The sequence below is a fragment of the Grus americana genome, chromosome 23, assembly GCF_028858705.1.
Source record: "Grus americana isolate bGruAme1 chromosome 23, bGruAme1.mat, whole genome shotgun sequence".
Taxonomy (NCBI): domain Eukaryota; kingdom Metazoa; phylum Chordata; class Aves; order Gruiformes; family Gruidae; genus Grus; species Grus americana.
This window is the reverse complement of record NC_072874.1, coordinates 6,372,223-6,391,216: the sequence shown is the minus strand read 5'-3', so window position 1 is coordinate 6,391,216 and position 18,994 is coordinate 6,372,223. Positions and strand designations below refer to the sequence as shown.

Sequence of the window (18,994 nt, the reverse complement as noted above, 5' to 3'; positions counted from 1 at the left end):
CTGTCATTTATGCATCTTGCACGTGAAGGGTGTGTATGTTTGGAGTGGTGAATTATTGCATGTTAATGCTTTGGAAAACAAATAATCTAATCAGTTTGTGGGCAGTGCTGAGTGATGCAGTACCAAACGCACGCTGTTGGCATTGGAAATCAGCATCTTGCCATCTTGCAGTCTGTTTTCATGCCCATCGCTGCAGTGTGAAGGATGTGGAGACTATGAAGATGTGTGTCAAATACTAAATGTCAGTAAGTGGTGTGTTCTCATCTTGAGGGTGCTGTCCGGGATAGGATGCTTTTTTGTTTGGTTGGTTTTTTGATGAAGATTGGTTTTAAAAGGGTCAAAGTAACAACAGAATGAATTGATTTGGTGTCCACGTGAGGACTTGGAGACAAAAGATGAGTGCGAAAAGAAAACACTGAATTTGCTGTTTTTATAAGGCAAACCGTGCAGCTGTTTTGCTTTAGTCTACGCAGAAATTTGGAGAATTTGACACCTAAAGGGACAAAATGAACGAAGTTAGTGAGGGGTTTTCATATGATCTGCTCTTACCCTGTTAAGTGTGTTAGAGATAAATATTGAGACAGGTATCTGTTGTTTAAATGGTATTTGCTTTTTAAAAAAAAAAAACAAAGAGGTCACACGGGGGCTGATAAGGGGAACTTCTTCCTTACATACTTTGTAAACGATGTGTGCTTGATGGGGTTTGCACCATCCACCTCTTCCATCTTAATCCCTTGGCAGTTACGTTGGATTATATAGCCTGTACTTTTTCTTCTGTTGAAAATTGTGCATTTTTGTGATGAATTACTGTGTAATTTCTTGTTTAGTTTTTTTTCTTTCTTTTTTTCTTTCTCTATATTTGGAATTAAACTAGGTTAATTTTCCTAACTTCAATTAAGTAAAATAAGCATTTTAAAGGTCTGGTATTTAATCATAGTTGTACCTCTGATGCAGACAACACAAATGTGAATCAAGCAACTGCAGGAGCAGAAGGTGGAAGCTAAGAGGCTGGTATGAGAAATAATAGGGAACAATAATTTTCTTCCTTTACGATAACGAAAAGCCACCCTAAACATTTTACAAAGTTGTATGGGAGTGCAGATTGCTAGCTTGTTATTTAAATCAGCATTTTTAAAAAAAATTCCAACCTCTAAGATGAAACATGGTTGCTAAACCCGTGTAATTAAGTTAAACGCTAGAAGGATGAGAGGCGTCCCACCATCCTTGGTTTGGTTCTTTTTCCCCTTGGACACATGGTTGAACATGTGCCACTTCTTTCAGACCTGGGAAGGGCCCTTTCTTGTACTCTTACTCCTTTCTTGTAGTAACACCAAGCCTTCCTTTCTGGTCCTCCTGGGTTAGAGAGCAATTATAGAAGATAGCAATTAGCAGTTGAGTTTATTAGCTTCTGCTTTGAAAACTAAAACAAAACCCAGTGTTTGGTAGCATTAGAAGACATTTTTGGAGAATAAAAGCAGTGCTGTTTCACACCGACAACTCTGGATTGAGAACACTTTGCTCCTGACTAAGTTAATCACCAAACCTCCCCGCCTGGCAGGTCACAGACGGGAGGATGTTGAACAGACCTGCTCGCACCCGTGCGCACAGGTAAAACGGCGCTAAGAGTGTGTTAAAGCCAGTTATGCTTTGGCGCTCAGACTGGGAGCCTTTCCCCGAAAGGAAGGTGTGTGCTAAGAGAGCTTCTGCAAAGGCTTAGGCTATTAAATAAAAGATAGCAATCATCAGTAGTGTTTATAATATTTTTCATTACTTCTAGAGCCGTGAAGCAGGCAGGAGTGGGGATCGTGGGTGTTTTCTTAATGCAAACCTTCCATCCGTAAGAGCATACAGTGTGTATTTTTTGGATGAAGTTTTTCTAAGAAGTGCTGAGGCACATGTTTTGGAAACCTGGAGCGATGATTATAGATAGTTGATTTGTGATACGACATCTTCAGAGCGTATTTATACAAACCGCCAACACTTCGCTTCCTGCAGCCTGCCAGCCGTCGCGGGTATTCTGTGCATTGCCCTTGCGCAGTGCGTGCTTACCCAGCACCGCGAGACTCCCTGGGCTCAGGAGTTCACCTTCAGGCTTTGACAGCGATAGCAAACTCTGGGATGCACGTCTAACTTCAGGATCCTCCCCCAGTCCCTCAGTGCACAAAGGCATTTTTTCCTTTCAGTATCTTTATCGGGTGACACACATGATGCCACTTTTTTGCAGCAAGGCATGTCGAGTACCGAAGGATGGCTTTTTTACTAAGCTGACCTTGCCAGTGGGTGCAGACTCTTGCATCACCACTTTGAGTAAAAGGCTTTTGCAAACAAAGCCTGTCAAGGTAATTACAGGAAAGGTCAGTTTGCCATCTTCCCTTTTGAGAGCAACATGTGCTTCAACCATGAGAGCTACGTATAAAAGACAGTATGTGATCTTCGGTCATTATTTCCGATGAGTAAGTGTCATGTCGCTGGGTCACTGTTTTCTGCGGGGGCTGGCAGCTTGGAAAAACCCATGTCACCTCGTGTCATCAGCCCCCAGCTCCTAAGTCGGGCTTTTTAAGGTTTCTGCTCAAGTGGGCTTTCAGCGGAGCTTTTGTGGCAGAGAGCAAATGTTATCTGGGATGGGGCAGATGGCTTGCAACCACTTGTAACAAAGGATGGGTATTGGAGGTGCATCAAGAAATGAAAGAGGTCAGATGATGAAGCTCAGTAAGCCTGAGAAGGGATGTATTCTTTAAATTGGTCTTCTGCTCTTACTCCTGGTAGTAGTGTGAAGGCTCATGGTGGGGAAGACAACTCTGTCCTGAGTAAAGGTTGTCACATGCCGGTTGTGACAAAGCTGCCGTTGTGTGCAAGAACTTACGCTAGATTGCTGCTGATGCTCCCGCACGTGTCTGGTGATTGTGGCTTGCTCCTGGGTCCCAAAATAAACAGATCAATGTTCCTCTGTCTTCTCCAGGTTCTACGCGGAGGAGCCAGTCAGCGTCCTTTGACCCCAAATCAGAACCAGCAGGGACAGCAGACTGATCCGCTGGTGGCTGCTGCAGCCGTCAATTCTGCCCTTGCCTTTGGACAAGGGCTGGCAGCGGGGATGCCAGGTAGGGGCTCCCAGGGAGCTGCAGCTTCTCCAGTGCCCAGGGAGAGCTAAGAAAATTGTATCTCCTGTCTCTGCATGCTGTCATGTTTGCCTGGCATTCAGCAGTATTTTGGTTTTATTGGTTTTTTTGGTTTTAATCTGTGGGTGTAGAAGGCATTTTTGAGAGGCTGTTAGATGTGAACCTAACTACCCATGCAGCATTTAAGTTAAATCGGGGTTTAAATCCCTGTGTCACACCTGAAAAAAATTGTTATCAACTGTATTGCTGTATGGGTGCATTAGCTGCTTGCATAATAAAAAGAATTGATGGCTCCTATTGAAAATTGCTTTCAGATTTTTCTGTGGATCATGCCAGCTTACATGATCGTTATTTTAAAACCTCAGAGATATCTTAGTCCCATTCATTAGCCTTGTCTCTGCATCCCTGCTGGGTGCTTGACTTTAACAGGACAGGGACTTCCTGATTTCTTCCAGGCAAATGCAAGTGGCTTAAAAACAAGAAAATGAATAAAATGGAGGGGTTTGGTTTTTTAATTTATAATTCTGCAAGAGAGGAGCTACTGTATGAATTCTAACTCTGATCCATGAGACGGTATGGTACAAATGCTTTTGACATTCAGTTGTACGCAGTATTAGTGTAATGGCAAAGGGCAAACGTAAGTATGTTTTTGAAGGATGCGCAAGTGTGTCCCGCTGGTCACATGTAAGAGAAGAGGATTATTTTGACCTCGGGTCTCCTTGCTGGAAGTGTCACATGGTTGTTACACAGGGTTTTTTATGCTTTAAGAAGAATGTTGCTGTATTACGTTACAAAGTGAACTGTAACATCCATGTTTCCAAGCAATCTGTAGATTTCCTTAAATCTGCATTACTGGGGTTTTGGGGTTATATTTGCAAAGCACGTATTCACAGAGAACGTTCTCTTTGTGACCCCACCTTGGAGAATCACTTCAGTTTTTCCTGAAAGTTTTATTAACTGTAGAATTGTATAGCAAGGTACCTATATAGCTATACACTACTTACACAAAGCAACAAACTTTATCACCAGCATATTTAAGAGTTTGTATTTACATATATTAAAGAATGCTTTGTGATACATACCTTCAAGAATATATAACTTTAAGTTCCATGTCTTGTTCGCATGTGTGCGCACGCTGAACAGCTCCAACATACAGCGGGAGAGTTGGAAGTGCCGTATGTTCACATATATGAAAAGTCCCAGCACACGTGTACTTATAATGGAAAAGAAATAGTGCTTTTGTATTTTAAGACCTTTTTTTATCTGTATAATTGAATTTACACTGGTATAGTAGGTTTGGGGGAGGGGAAGTCATCTCTACCTGAAAGGCTTACTAGTGTAAAGTCGTAGACTGTTAATACAGATTATGTGATTATGTTGGGTTTGTTGGGTTTTTTTGCTTCAGGAGAAGCAGAGCTGTTGTTGCTTTTTCTTTTTCCCCATTCAGATTTTCCTTTAAAACCCTTATTGCCCTGTACTCATCTGAAGGCGGTTGATCTGCCATGTGTTGTGTTACTTGTTACCTGACCTGTGCACCTGTAATTTGCCTCAACAGGTTACCCGGTGCTGGCTCCTGCTGCTTACTACGACCAAACAGGTGCTCTGGTGGTGAACGCAGGGGCTAGGAACGGGCTGGGGGCTCCTGTCCGGCTGGTAGCCCCCGCTCCAGTCATCATCAGCTCCTCCGCGGCGCAAGCAGGTGAGTCCCCGTCCTGTCAAGTGAAAATCTGCTCCGTCCCCAGTGGAGGGTGGACCTGAAATCCTCTGGGCTCTGCTGGCAATGACGACACACTTGCCCTCACTGAGGTCCCTCGCGGGGATCGTTGTTGAAAACGTCCTCCGTGCTCACTGTGGGCTGAGCCTCCAGAACAGCCTCAGAGAGGTAGCGTCCCATAAACTCTGTTCTTTTGCAGAGTTTCACGATAGTTATTTAAATTTGTCTGCTGGCATCTAGTTTCCCACGTAATAAATGGTTTTAGCTGGCGTAGAACTCCCAAATGATCGCCTTGCGTAAAATGTTACGTGCCTGGCCTTTGCCAGGAGTTGTTTTGGGTTTTATTAGGGTTCTTTGGGAGTTCAAGGCTTTAAAAGGATTTTTTTCAGCCAGATTCTGTGCACGTAAGCAGTCTTTGCCAGCGTTAGTAACAGATTATGAAATGGGCCTTTAAATTGTTTCCTTGTAGTGCTTGTTTATTTTGCTTTTTCTTTCACTTTAGAACTGTCTGCAAAACAAAAGTACTTGGTTTTGATGTTCTTAGCACCACGGGATTGCTTTTCGTGCGCTAAAGGACAATTTTGCTTATTTCAAAACTTGTGTTTCTTAATTGGGTATTGCTAAGTGTGTGGCTGTATTGATTTGAATCTCAGATCTTAGGAGAAAGGGAACATTTTTGTGTGTTTGATCTATGTAGCTCTAATAATACGAGCAGCAATAATAACTGAGTCTTGTTGGTATTCAGTGACTGTGCAAGACTTGTGGAGCTCGGATATAAAGAGACTTTATGCAGAGTTTGATGCGAAAGGGAGGTTTTCATCCTGAGAGGAAAGAAAAAAAATCTATAGTAAATAAAAGGAACCTGCTAAGTTTTAACTTCCAAAACTGCTATGAAAATGGATTTTTTCAGTCTATGCTTCCAATTACTTTCTCCCCAGCGGTTGCGGCGGCCGCAGCTTCGGCCAACGGTGCAGCGGGTGGCCTGGCAGGAACGACAAACGGACCATTTCGCCCTCTAGGAACTCAGCAGCCCCAACCCCAGCCCCAGCAGCAGCCCACCAACAACCTGGCATCCAGCTCGTTTTACGGCAACAACTCTCTCAGCAGCAATTCCCAGAGCAGCTCACTCTTTTCCCAGGGCTCTGCCCAGCCTGCCAACACTTCCCTGGGATTCGGAAGCAGCAGCTCTCTCGGTGCCACGCTGGGGTCTGCGCTGGGAGGATTTGGGACAGCAGGTAAGATCAGGAGCTGCTTCACGGGGAAGAAAGAGAAGCAGAGAGCTCCAAGTGCAGCTGGTGGGCTTGTGAGCTGCTGGAGCTGCTGAGCCTTTCATCCTTCTCAGGCTAAATGGAAATTTTCCTTTAGGGACTACTGTGGCTTTCGGACTCTGCAGCTTTTAGCTTCTTTTAATAGGTGATACGTGAGAAGTACCAAAGTAATGAATTTGTTTTGTTATACACATTGTCAGTTGTCCCCTCGTTGCTACAGATTAAGTTTTTAAACAGCTTTGAATTTCCTTGTCTTTACTGGCATGTGCTCGGTGGAGATACTGGACTAACAGGAACTGGCTCCAGAGTGGTATCCGTCCGTGTGCTAGCTCTCACCTCAGAGTAATGGCTACATAACTTTTCAGGATTTTAAAAAAGCTGATCTGAGGTGATTTCCATGCTTTATTCTGGGAATTGTTTCTATCATACACCAAAAAAATTCACTTATTGTGGCTGTGAGAAATGTTATGTACATGGCTTTTTTTCATTTGTTTGTTAGGCAGTTGGAAACAAAGATTTTTTTTTTTTTTTTCAGAATAAAACCAACCCAGAACGATGTCTGTGGGATGGGTGGGGTTTTTTTGTTTTTTGAAGTAGAACAATTATTTTAATTACTGCTTCATCTCAGAGGTAGTAATTATGTCCTGAACTTTCCTGCTTTCATCAGTGTGAAGGGCAAGTTAAAACATGCCTTTTGAACCTGCTCCATCAGAAAAGACTGAGGGACATACTGTCACTGCATCAAATCAGTTTTAAATGAAAGTTACTCTAAATATTTTTCTTAAACCCAGTCTGAGAATTTGAACCCTATTGGATTCAGGTAAACACAGCATTCACTTCTTTCACTTCAGTTTATTTAACTAATTGAATTCAGTTACTAGTTTGCTCAATGCCAAGATGCACAAACTTGTTTTCCCTCAATCAATGAATAAAAATATGAGGCTGTTGCTTCTAGAACTTGTGTGCAGTCATGAAAAATGATTAGTTCATGACAGTTAACAATTTCACTATTTATTAAACAAGACTTTAATGCAAAATTGATTTTTTTTTCCTCAAGTTGACAGTGCATTTAAAGAGTTTGTATTTGACTATCAAGACAACTCTTCAAAAAATTGTTGGGTTTATGTGTTAAATTGAATTCTGATTTCCACCTCAATAAAGCATGGGAGCTGTTTTCTAATATAATGAAAGGCGAGCACAAGGATTTCAAGTAAATGTACATGAAGCTGCGTGTGCTCTTAAGTAAACACAAATAGATAAAATCTCGTGTTGGATTTATTTTAGCTCTAATGGGCAAAGAATAAATACAAGGCAATGCTTGTAGGACGATCTAATACCTTCTGTTAAATGAAGTGATATCATAGAATCATAGATAGATATGCTATAGGGAAAAGAGTTTTTAAGTATACAGGCCTTCTTCTGAAGGTTCAGAAGCGAAGCATTGAGTGTTTGTGGCCAAAAGCCAACGTGTTTGCTGTCATTCCGTTCTGTCGCTTCCTTCAGATAGATTTTTATCTTCTTGATCTTTCTGCTTGTAGATTTTTTGGAGCAGTATTTCTCAATGTGTTCTATTGGTAAAAAACCTACAAAACCTTAAATGCAAAGACAGGATTGAAGCTAGTTGTTTAAATCAAGGATTTCTGCTTTATCATTAACAATATGGTTTTAATTAAGTAACGTTTCATTTGGGCCATGCAACACTCTTAGGAGAGCAACAGCCTAGTGCAATGGCGTTGTACGGCTCTCCAGCTATCCAGTTGTCTTGTGCAGCTTGTTGACATCACACAGTTTGTCTCGGGCAGCTTGTTGACATCACACAATTTCACTCTCTTCCTCTTTTCAGTTGCTAACTCCAACACGGGCAGCGGCTCCCGCCGAGACTCCCTCACAGGGAGCAGCGACCTGTACAAGAGGACATCCAGCAGTTTGACACCTATAGGACACAGTTTTTACAATGGCCTTGGGTTTTCCTCCTCTCCTGGACCTGTGGGAATGCCTCTGCCCAGCCAAGGACCCGGCCACTCTCAGACTCCACCACCTTCCTTATCTTCACATGGATCATCTTCAAGTTTAAACCTGGGTAAGAGGCGCGGTGCCACTGTCCCAGCACTGCAGGTTACTGCTCTGCTCTCCCTGGGCGCAGAGAGGTGACCACCCCGCTCTGGGTAGGTGAGGTACCTGCTGCCTGGTTGCTGCTCTTGTTCCTGGGGCAGGGTCCTGGCTTTTGCAGAAGAAGTAGGGGAAACACTGAAGCAGGGAGTTGTAGCACCTGTGTGAGGTGTTTTTGTCTCTTGCAGTAGTTCAGTTGTTAAACGGGAAGGTTTCTGCATTGCCTCCTTGTTTCCTCATCTCTAAATTATGGGTAACGTTTCCAAGCGTTTGAAAAGCAAGCTGTTTCTCTTGCGCAGATCTCGGTAACAGCACCGATTGCTTGTTATCCTTGAACAAAATGGACATGGAGGGCTGAGCCTTAAACTTGTCAGATGTTTTAAAATGCCCGTTAAGTTTTCAATAATAAATTACCGAAGCTTACAGTTTCTTCTTTTAACCAAAATATGCAACGTGATCGGGAGCAGTACTTGGCTTTTAGCTGAGGATTTTGCAAGTTTGCTTTTGAAAATTTCCCATCAACGCGGCCTTGTCAAAAGCACATTAGTGCATGGGAGAGGCATTCTTAATTTTGGTAAGATACATCACTTTTATGCAAGCTACATCTTCTGGAAGAGATTCTAGTTGGCCCAGAGCTTTTACATACAGTAAAGTAAATCTTTAAAATAAATAAAGCAAATATTAAATAATAAAGCAATACTCATCTGAGCTTCCTGAAGTGTTCATTTCCAGGCCTTAGAAACAAACAAGATGGTTATTCGTTGCATCCGCACCAGATAATTTAGTACTTGCTCAGAAAAAAATCACTTTGTTTTAGTTCTGTCACATATCTGTATGGATTTAACAAAACTTTTGGTTATCAGAACAGTTTTCCATGCATATACACACTCATCAAATACTATATTTGTCATTTATTACATGCGTGTGTGATAAAATTTGATGCTGGCTAAAGGTTAGCATGGAATAGTAATAAATATGATTTTTTGAGATCAAGTTTAGATTTACCATCTTTCCTTGTTCGGAGCTTTAATAGAATTGGAAGGGGTTTCACTTTATTTATGCAGCTGTACAGTCCTTAAGCTGACAGTTAAATAGCTACAATAATTTAACGTTGAAGACTAACCAGATTCCAAACTTGGCACTAGAAAAAGTCTGTTGCCCCTGCAGGCAAACAAAAGAATGAATCTTAAAAACTGGATCAGAGAAAGGTTAATCTGTTTGAGAACAAACTCTGGAAAGAAAACGGAGTTACCATTTACATAAACGGGTTGTGTCCCGGAGCAGTTTGCGTGGGTCTTCCCGTCTTGGCAAAATATTCCTCTCCTTGTAGCCAGGTTTCCTCCGTGGCTGCCTTTGTGCTTGGCAATGCTGCAAGAAAAATCTCTCTTAGAATAGCTGTGCATTTGTGTGGTTTTCACCTTGAAATCCGTAATTTTAATTTTTTAAGTTTCTCTGTCACCTGTAACGGAAGACAGTGTTAAATGTAGTCGTAGTTTCCTTTGGTTATAAAATAAGTTTTAATGCTATAAAAACAGCACAGGTATTGTTTTTCCTTCTAAGAAGCTTGAGGCTGACTCTTTTTCTATTTGGGAGTGATAGCAGAAGTAGTTTGTGATGAAGAGGACGAGCAGTATTTCTAAATATCTAAAAATGAAAAGACAGATGGGAACACCCAAACGTGGTGTTTGCCAAAAGGGAAATTAGAGCAGTCGGGTTTAGAACGACATCCTACCACCGCATTACGTGGGGGGAGACAGCCTGGGGGAGGCGCTTCGAGTAGCTTCGACTTCAGGGTTCCGCAATGACGTCAGAAGTTGGCATTAAATCTGACTTGCCCTCAGCAAATGCCATGTGAGTTGTGAGTTTGACTTGTCACGTCTCATGGATGCACAAGTCGATCGTTTGTTGGGTTGGTGTTGTGTGTAAAGATTCAGCTCCGGCTCTTCTGGCTTTCTGAAAGCTCATAGCTGTGAAAAATGGTGAGTATTTATCAAGCTAGGCTTTTTTCTGGTGTTGTAAAGTGACCTTGTGAAATGTCTGGGCAATCACAAGTACCTGAAATAACCGTGCAGCCAGTTCTTAGGAGAAGAACGACTGGAGGAGAGAGGCTCAGCTAAATACGAGCTTTAACTCGAAGGCGTATGCGACACATGCAACTGTGCGTAGCTAGGGTAAAGCAGCTGTGAATAAATAGGCACCTTTGGGTGCTAAAGGCAGCCAGGGGCCATCTTATTCCCCAGTATGGATCAAAATTATAGAATTATTAATTACTAAATACATTTTTTTAAATGATAAAATTTAATTTTGGCCAGGTTACACTTCACATCGGTTCATGTAGTCCCAGAAGCAGTTTTTTGTCAGCCCTTGTGTATGTAGCTGCCGTGGTTCCATAGAAACACTTCCCACGCTGCAGCCTGGGGCTGACTGTGTCCGGCTTTGGGTTTTCCCACTTTGGAATGGGGATCAGGATTTGCAGCAGATAAGTAATTATTTTAATTTAATTATATTCTTGCAGGAGCTGCTTGGGAGGGAACTGCCCCATACTGTAGTCAGCGTGTAATTTGAAAGGCAGGATTGGTGTGAGGAGGCTGATACACACACATGGGAATTTAATTTATTAGAGATGTTTTGGGAAAACTGGCTGGGGAGCTGATAACCAGTTTGCTGTGGCCGACTGGGAGGGCTGGAGGGCTTCGTCTCCCAGGGCAGCTGGTGGGACACTGGGCGAAGGGCTGGGGCAGTGCCTGGGGGGTCTGGGTGCCCTTCCCAGCCCCAGGCAGGCAGCGTGGGGTCCCCCCCCCGAAAGGGCAGCCCCTGCCCGGTGCCTCCACGCTGACCCCCCTGTGGGGAGAGCGGCAGGGACGTCTTCGCCGCCTTTCTCACACAGCCATCTCTTCATCTTCCTCTTTCTGCCATTGTTCTGGCATTCCTCACACCGCACTGCTGCCTTGCAGAGCAATTTGAGAGCCCTGTAAAAGTCCCCTGGAAGCTCACTTAAGAAGTGTTTTGTTTTCAGACAGCAGCCTTCATGTTTCTTCCCCTGTGTTTTCTTCTTGATTCATCCTTTCATTGTCCTTTTCTTTCCCTGAAATCAGTAATTCTTTCAGGTTAACCTCTGTCTCAAGCGTCCCAGCAAGCACTGAGAGGATGACTTACCATTTCAAAATAGGAAACACTCAGTTGTTAGGGCTGAGTAACGTGTCCACCTTGGAGTCCCCAGGATGAGGAGTCTGCGCGCTTTGTCCTCCCCAGATACAGATTTTTCCTGACATATCCCAGACACTTTTAAGAAAATATGGTCAATACGTTCAGAGACAGAACCACACCACAGCTGTCCCTCCTGTACAACCTCCGTGTACTGTATACAGCACTGGTTTGCTGTCATATGTGGATGCCGAGTGTTTTGCATGGGCAGCGTGGTGTTGGCACGATAGGATGTCTCTGTGCAGTTTGCACACTCCCCTTTTGAAGTTTCTTGTGGCTGAGGACGCAGGAGAAACTCTCAGTGACATCATCTTGCAGGAGCCCTGTCCCTTCTTTGGGGTTTTTGTGCCTTTATTCTACTTTAGTGTCCCTAAGAGCTTCAGGAGCTTCCAGGCTCCGTGTACTGCTCTTGAACAAGGAGCTGTTTCGTTGTAGTTATTGGTAAGATCCCACTGAAGTCTGGGATCTGGCAAAGTCACTGTATTCCCAGCCACACGTTGGTGTAAAGGAGCTTGAGGTGCTCCAAGGTTTCTGGCCCTTGGTGGTTGACAGGTGTGGTTCAGAAGCGCTTGCTTGATTTAGGAAACCCATTCCCCCCCCAGTCTGTTAATTCTCAGTATGCTGTGGCTGACCTGCAGTCAGCATCTCCATTGGAAGAAAGAGAGAGGGGTAGAAAACTGGAGTAATTTGTGGTTTATTTTTAATCTCCAAAAAGATCAGAAGGTTTTTCTCAGAAAACCTCTGACAGAGAAGACTTTGTCTGTACAAACCGCGCTTTTCCTCTTCACTAAGAGATAAGGTATAGGTGATAACAGTGTGAGCGCTAAACCCTCTCGTCTTACAGCCATTTGCAGATGATCAGGAACTAGTTTCGACTTCAGCACCTTAGTGCTGTAACTCTTGCTCCAGGCTTTCAAAAAAAAAGCGGTAATTCGGAGCTCTTTGAATGCCATGGAGAACATCAGTCCCTTTACCCAAGAGATGATTTACTCTTCCCTTGAATATCCTGGTCCTTCCAGCAGTATGGAATATCACTTGGTCACTTTTTGGAGTTCTTGCTCAATGAAGAAGATAGAGAAGATGATGGCCGCACCGTAAGACAGAGATGTGATCAAGAAGCTCTCAAGTCTCCCCCTCCAGAAGGGGGAGGTTTGGCACCAGCTCACGTTTGCCCAGCTCAGAAACGGGAACTTCACTAGGCCGTTATCAGATACTTAATTCTCGTACAGTGTTTCCTGCACAGGAGCTTCCTTCAGGCATTGATGGCAGAGGACTGCAGTTGACTCCGCTCGGTTTTTGTTATTATTTAATATTTTTATTTTAGACACTGTCACGTGCCCAGTCTGTTCTCTTTGCAGACAGCCCTACTGATGTTTGCCCTGAAGGTCTTTCCCTTGCAAATTCTTCTAGCTTTTTTTTTTTTTCCAGGTGGTTTGCCCTCTCTGCCTCACATTGGCCTTTCAGGCGGCAGGTTCCCATGTGATAAGAACATTTTTCTTGGGAGGACTTTATCCCACCCAGGAAAAACCGTACTCGCTCAAGGCATCTTGCGGTCTTTGACCAGCAGAGGGATCCCGAGCCCTGCAAGAAAGGGAAGAGTCCTCTGCCATAGCTTGAAGCAAATCTTGAAAAATTGCAGGCAAGGAAACGGCATTTAAAGATTTAAGTTGGTTCCTATCAACGCTTGTGGTTTGCAAACTGTACGATGAAGCGTTGCCTGTTCCCCGTATCCCTGGTATGGGGTAACTCAGCGGCTGTCTTAACATGGGTGAAAATCTTTAGGGCGTTTGTAAAAGCACAGGATTTTTAAAAGTATTTATTTGTTTTTAATTTATTGTTATTTACCTGGTTTGAATAGTGATTTGGGTTTTATATCCAAAGTGTTTATACTTGCTTCTCGCCGCCTTTTTCTTACCTAATTTCATCTTAACTCTCTTCCCACTACGTTTCTTTTAAATCCGTCCTTCCCACAGCAGCAGGATAGGTGAAAAAACCCTAAGGATGGAGGATAAGGTAATCGGAAACAGCAAGTTAGTGAAAAGATTCAAGTGGGGGGATTGTCGTTTGTCTGTTTTAGACAGTTTTGAGACAGCGAGGAACAGAAGTTGTTACAGTCTGTTCTCTGCTGAAATCTGTAGCTGTTCCTGACTTAACACAACGGTGCTGTACTAAGGAACGATGCTTGAGCACGTCCCCGCCGAAATTGTTTTGGGGGCAGTTCATTTAGCTTGGCTGAGAACACTTCCTAGTTGAACAATGGCAGAAACCCATCTCAGTGGAAAAGGAGTAATTAGAAGTAAAACGACACGCACAAGTTGTAAATTAATCCCTCGGCCGCTTTATTTCATCTTGTGAAATACCCTTGTTTTTATGATTTGCAGGAGGGCTCACAAACGGGAGCGGCCGTTACATCTCTGCCGCTCCAGGCGCTGAAGCCAAGTACCGCAGCGCAAGCAGTGCCTCCAGCCTCTTCAGCCCCAGCAGTACGCTCTTCCCGTCCTCTCGCTTGCGCTACGGGATGTCTGACGTTATGCCCTCCGGCCGAAGCAGGCTGCTCGAAGACTTTCGCAATAACCGGTACCCTAATTTACAGCTGAGGGAGATTGCTGGGCACATCATGGAGTTCTCCCAAGATCAGCATGGATCCAGGTGGGATTAAAAACCGTGCGCTGTGGGAAGCTTTTTCGGACAGCTGCGCTTTGACTTAGTGTCATCTGCCATTTGCATCACGTCCTGAAGCAAAGCGGCGGAAGAGGGAGAAGGAGGAGTGGTGTAACACTCTGACCCTCCTTTTTAAAGACTGGGGACAAATTCTGGGTGTGGGAGTCCCCTCTCTACGAGGAGCTTCCTTACTTTGTAATTTGTAGCTAGTCCCACTGGCATAGCTTAGCTGGTTTTAAAGAGCTGCCTGGACGCGAGACCTTGCTGTATTACTCCACTGAGATCTGCTTTGCTTGGAATGAGCAGATTTTGGGATACCAACAATGACCTGTGGCCATGGACCTTGTGGCTGTGATCACCCCGAGGTTTCAGATAGTCGCATAGGGCAACTATGTGTTAAAGATTTGTGTTTTGCAAAAGCTCAGTGTATGAAGCTTTGAATGGATTTGTATTAACTGCATTGCGAGCATGCATGCCCGTGGCGCCACACCAGCCCTATTTTTCAGGTTTATTCAGCTGAAACTGGAGCGCGCTACCCCAGCAGAACGTCAGCTTGTGTTCAACGAGATCCTCCAGGCAGCTTATCAGTTGATGGTTGATGTATTTGGAAATTACGTCATCCAGAAGTTCTTCGAAGTAAGTCTACGTTCTCCTCTTTGCAAGTCTTACTTGGATCCCTGCTGTCCTGAGGTAGCAAACAAACTCGTAGGAACCCTGCTTTTGGCTAAAACGATGGGTATCAGTCAGTGCTGATGTCGTCTCCTCCCCATGGCCTGCTGCGTCATTCCTGTTGGGGTGATGGAGGTGTGGTACCCATAAAGATTCATCTCAAAAGTAACCCTTTGCTTTGAGATGGCAAAAGGTGTAGGGATAAATAGCAACATATCCAGGAGAGGTAGGTCCAACGAGACTTTGCAAGGATGCTGTGCTGGGCTGTCAGTACTCGGGTATTTAGGAACAAAAGAGAAACTTTTCCTGTGAGCAGCATCCGCTGGAAGAAGGCATTGTGTTTTCATACAGGAGGTTGCGCAGATGCCCATCTCCTTCTTGAGGGTGCTCTCTTCTTCTCCAGCAAGCCTTGGTGGTTCTTTTATCCAAGGAGTTTTATAGCGACCCTGGGAAGGGTTAGCGATCTGGCACATGTCACCGTGGTGGCTCCAGCACCTTTGACTCTGGAGTTCGTTTCACAAGTGTCAAGCATGTCTGACGGACATGGAACAGACGTCTGGCTTGTGCCTGCTCACATCCATCGAGGTGCTGCTGGTATTTTCTTTCTGTTCAGCAGGCACACTGTTTCTTCTTTAATGCTTTTGTGTGACGGTGTGGGAGGGCTGCCGTGCCGCTCGGCCACGTGAGGGGTTTTGTACTTGTGGTGATTGGTTTTCATCTCCCCAGTTTGGCAGCCTGGAACAGAAGTTAGCCTTGGCAGAACGCATCCGTGGGCACGTTCTGTCCCTGGCTCTGCAGATGTACGGCTGCAGGGTGATCCAGAAGGCCCTTGAGTTTATTCCCCCAGACCAGCAGGTAATTGTAAGTCTCAATTTTAACTTTCTTCTTGATGTTTAACGTTCCTTGCCGTTTGGTGACCTGAACTGCGACCTTCTGTTCCTCTTGTGGCTGGTGTTCTTTTGGTTTGGTTTATGGCATGTTTGTTAGTTTCGTGTGCATGATAAGTATGTGACACTGCCTGTGGCTCTCATCGTCATCTCCTTGTTCCACTTAACTGGTAATGGTGTTGGTTCTCTTAATTCCCTGAAATCAGATTATGTATGAGGGGAAACTGTGAATGATGGTGAATTAAAAGATATTTTTAAATCTCTTGAAGGAAGCAGTGCCAGAGTTTTGCCTTTAATATTCACTGAGATATCATTGCTTTGATATGTGGGTCAATATTCCGCTTTCCTGCAGCGAGATGTACGAGGAGCTCCTAGTTCCTGTCGAGCCAGGCCTGGCACTGGAGAGATGTGGATGATAGCCAGAGTCCCACTCAAAGCTCATTAATAAAGCAATTCCTCCAGGGTTTTATGAACAATGAATTAAGATGAAAAATACGCTAGGCAAGCTAGCTAATAAAGGTGTTAGGAATTGTAATACAGGAATCTCAATGTAGGTTATTAAATTAAAAAACTGAAAGAGGCTTTAGGAGTGCATTTGCCCTTTAGGTCCAGCCTGGGCTAAGCTGTTGCCTTAATGTGGTGGCCCAAACTCCGGCACTGCTGATCTGAGGATTTACTAATTGTCTACTTCCAGAACGGTAGTTCTGAGTACGTTGTACTCCTGAAACGCCTGGTTTTGTATCAGTTGCAAAACTGAACTTGTCCAGTATTGTGGTGTTATTAAATTCCCAAAAACTGTCATTCTCTGTTTCCCAATTGTGAATCTTTTAGCCTGCATGTGTGCTACTTCAGTCGTATCTACACCTCATCATCTTGGTTTCCTTAATTACTGTACAATATTACTTTGCCTGTGTAAAATACTAGCAGGTTCTTATCCCAGTGCTGATCCCATTTTAGTGACAGATGAAGCTGATACTCAAAAAGTTTGTGAATTTTGGGCATTTTAGATTTTTCTTGTTCAGGGGAGCAGAGGAGGGAGCGGGGGATGCACAGTCAAGTTGTGTATCAGTAAAATTTCTTAAATTTGGATACTTAACTTGTAAGAGGACACTTGTGTTTAATGAAACGAGTGCTTCATCTTCATTTTGTAATAGTTTCTGCACCACAGCAGGCTTCATCTCAGCACTCGGACACTGGAAAACATCCAGTTTGAAATACATCAGTGCATCCTTCACCCCTTTCCTATTCTTTACCATGTTTAGCAGTGAAAACTTGGCCTTTATCAGCCGTGAATCCTGGTGGTGCTTTCTGTTTGTCTTTCTCTCCTCCTAATAGAATGAGATGGTACGGGAGTTGGACGGCCACGTCCTGAAGTGCGTTAAAGACCAGAATGGTAACCACGTGGTGCAGAAGTGCATCGAGTGTGTGCAGCCTCAGTCCCTGCAGTTTATCATCGATGCGTTTAAGGGACAGGTAAGTCCTTAACCAAGATACTGACTCTCATTCTTTGTATTCTTATATCTTGCTTTGAATAGCATGATGGTGGCTGTAGCGTTTTCAAATATTATGAATTTTAAATTTTAGCAAGCATCAGTTGAAAGGGTTCTGCAGCAAAGAGAAACTCTTTGGTCATGTCTCTGCCAGCATTTTTGTGCAGGTATATCACAGCAAAGCATCCTTGCAAAACTCTGTTTTCCTGGAACATGAAGTATTTTTCCACTGATGGAGGGGAAAACAGGTCTCTCGTTTAATCCATCTTCATAGTAAAGGTGCTGAGCAGAGTTTTGTGACGGATAAATTTTCATTTTGATCCTCTCTGTGAGGACAGGTTAGAGGACCACTAGTTCCCAAGGGTCTTGGACAAGGGGAAAAACATGAGTTTCATCTGCAAAAGGGCAGTTACTTGTGCTTCACTCTCCTAGTTTTTTCTTGGTATCCTCTCCTGAATTGTTGCCCTGGATATCAGTTGTGTAGCTGGCTTTACTCTGCCTGTAGTCAGCTTGTCTTCCATTACAAAAGCGCTGGTTTGGGCGTTTCCAACTTCAACTTAATTGGCTTTGGAAAGGGGACTTTGAAGTATTGAGGGTTTTGCCACAGGGATGCGAGGATAGCCCGGGGTTATTCTAGCAGGAACCAGGCTTTATTGCTTTGGCTGCTCCTGGAAGAGCTGTGAAAGTGGGGACTTGCTTGGCTGTGTCAAAACAAGGAGGATTCTAGCTGGAAACATGCTCAGCAGATTTACTGGTTAGAGTTTCGCTTTGGACCCTCCACCAGGGAGTTAGGCGAGGCAGAAACACCTCTGGGAACTGGGTTGATGGCACTGACATTTCTTTGACCGGCTGTCCCAGTTTCATATGAACTTTCATATGAAGGATTAAACTTACCACCTCAAGACTATTGTTCTGCAGTTAATTGCACTTCAAGTCCTGTTTTCCCGCACGGTTTACTCAATAGTAATTTGTAGACTGTCAGTTTAACTTCAGTGCTTGGATTTGCTACTTTTGTTAATTTTAAACAACCAAAGAGGACTTTGTGCTTTAGACAGAAAACTGTGCAGCAGTAATAAAATGTGTCATGTTCTTACCAACAGATTTGTTAATCCGTTAGAAATGAGAAAGAAGGTTCTTTGTTGTCACTTCTCCTCAGCACAGTTAAGGCTTTTAAACAAATCCAAATAGTTGAGGAAAATCCTTTACTGAGCATTTTTAACCTTTCTGGTTCATACCATTTCTTAACATAGCTTAAAATACATAGCTGGCAAACAGTATGCTGGATTTATTCTTCTGCAACAGTGTTTCAACACAGCTTCTCATAACACTTGGCTATCCCAGTGTTCTTTTTATTAGTCAAGAGGTTTTACCATTGTTTTCCTGTTAGATGAACGGGGAAGCTGGAGCACAGGTAGGGATGTGATGTGCCTGCGATCACCCAGTTAGTCCCGTGGCAGTGGGGAGCAGATGTTTCCAGTTCCAGTTCATGCCACCTGGAGCTGCTGTGCTGCAAGGTGGTGTTACCTCCGTGCCTGGAAAAACCACCATGTGTTTATTTAATTCTGAAAGGTTTTATGGATTCCCAAAGACTAACAGATGTGTTGCTGCCTGTGCTTGTCTGTCTTTGTTGCACGCAGGTTTTTGCGCTGTCTACGCATCCATACGGCTGTCGTGTGATCCAGAGGATCCTCGAGCACTGTCTTCCTGAGCAGACCCTTCCCATCTTGGAGGAACTTCACCAACACACCGAGCAGCTTGTTCAGGTCAGCGTGGGAAGGGGGAATGTGGGGGCAGTGAGATGGTTCTTGGTTCTGCTCTGTATTAGGGACGCTCCTGGCAGCCTGTTTGGGGCTGCAGCTATAGAGCTGCTGGGGTG

At 44.0% G+C, this 18,994-nt stretch overlaps 1 protein-coding gene across 15 annotated transcripts in view; it reads left to right on the top strand.

The window, feature by feature from the left end:
* PUM1 (pumilio RNA binding family member 1) overlaps positions 1–18,994 on the top strand; it is a 76,256-nt gene that overhangs the window by 50,021 nt on the left and 7,241 nt on the right. For 10 of the 15 annotated variants that reach the window (XM_054802756.1, XM_054802766.1, XM_054802760.1 and 7 more), the window contains 9 exons: positions 2,960–3,098; positions 4,672–4,815; positions 5,769–6,065; positions 7,942–8,178; positions 13,793–14,060; positions 14,579–14,708; positions 15,468–15,602; positions 16,964–17,101; positions 18,756–18,881. In XM_054802756.1, the coding sequence (XP_054658731.1) occupies positions 2,960–3,098; positions 4,672–4,815; positions 5,769–6,065; positions 7,942–8,178; positions 13,793–14,060; positions 14,579–14,708; positions 15,468–15,602; positions 16,964–17,101; positions 18,756–18,881 (1,614 nt within the window). The remainder of the gene's footprint in view (positions 1–2,959; positions 3,099–4,671; positions 4,816–5,768; positions 6,066–7,941; positions 8,179–13,792; positions 14,061–14,578; positions 14,709–15,467; positions 15,603–16,963; positions 17,102–18,755; positions 18,882–18,994) is intronic. The other 5 variants (XM_054802762.1, XM_054802761.1, XM_054802757.1 and 2 more) reach the window with 1 other exon arrangement.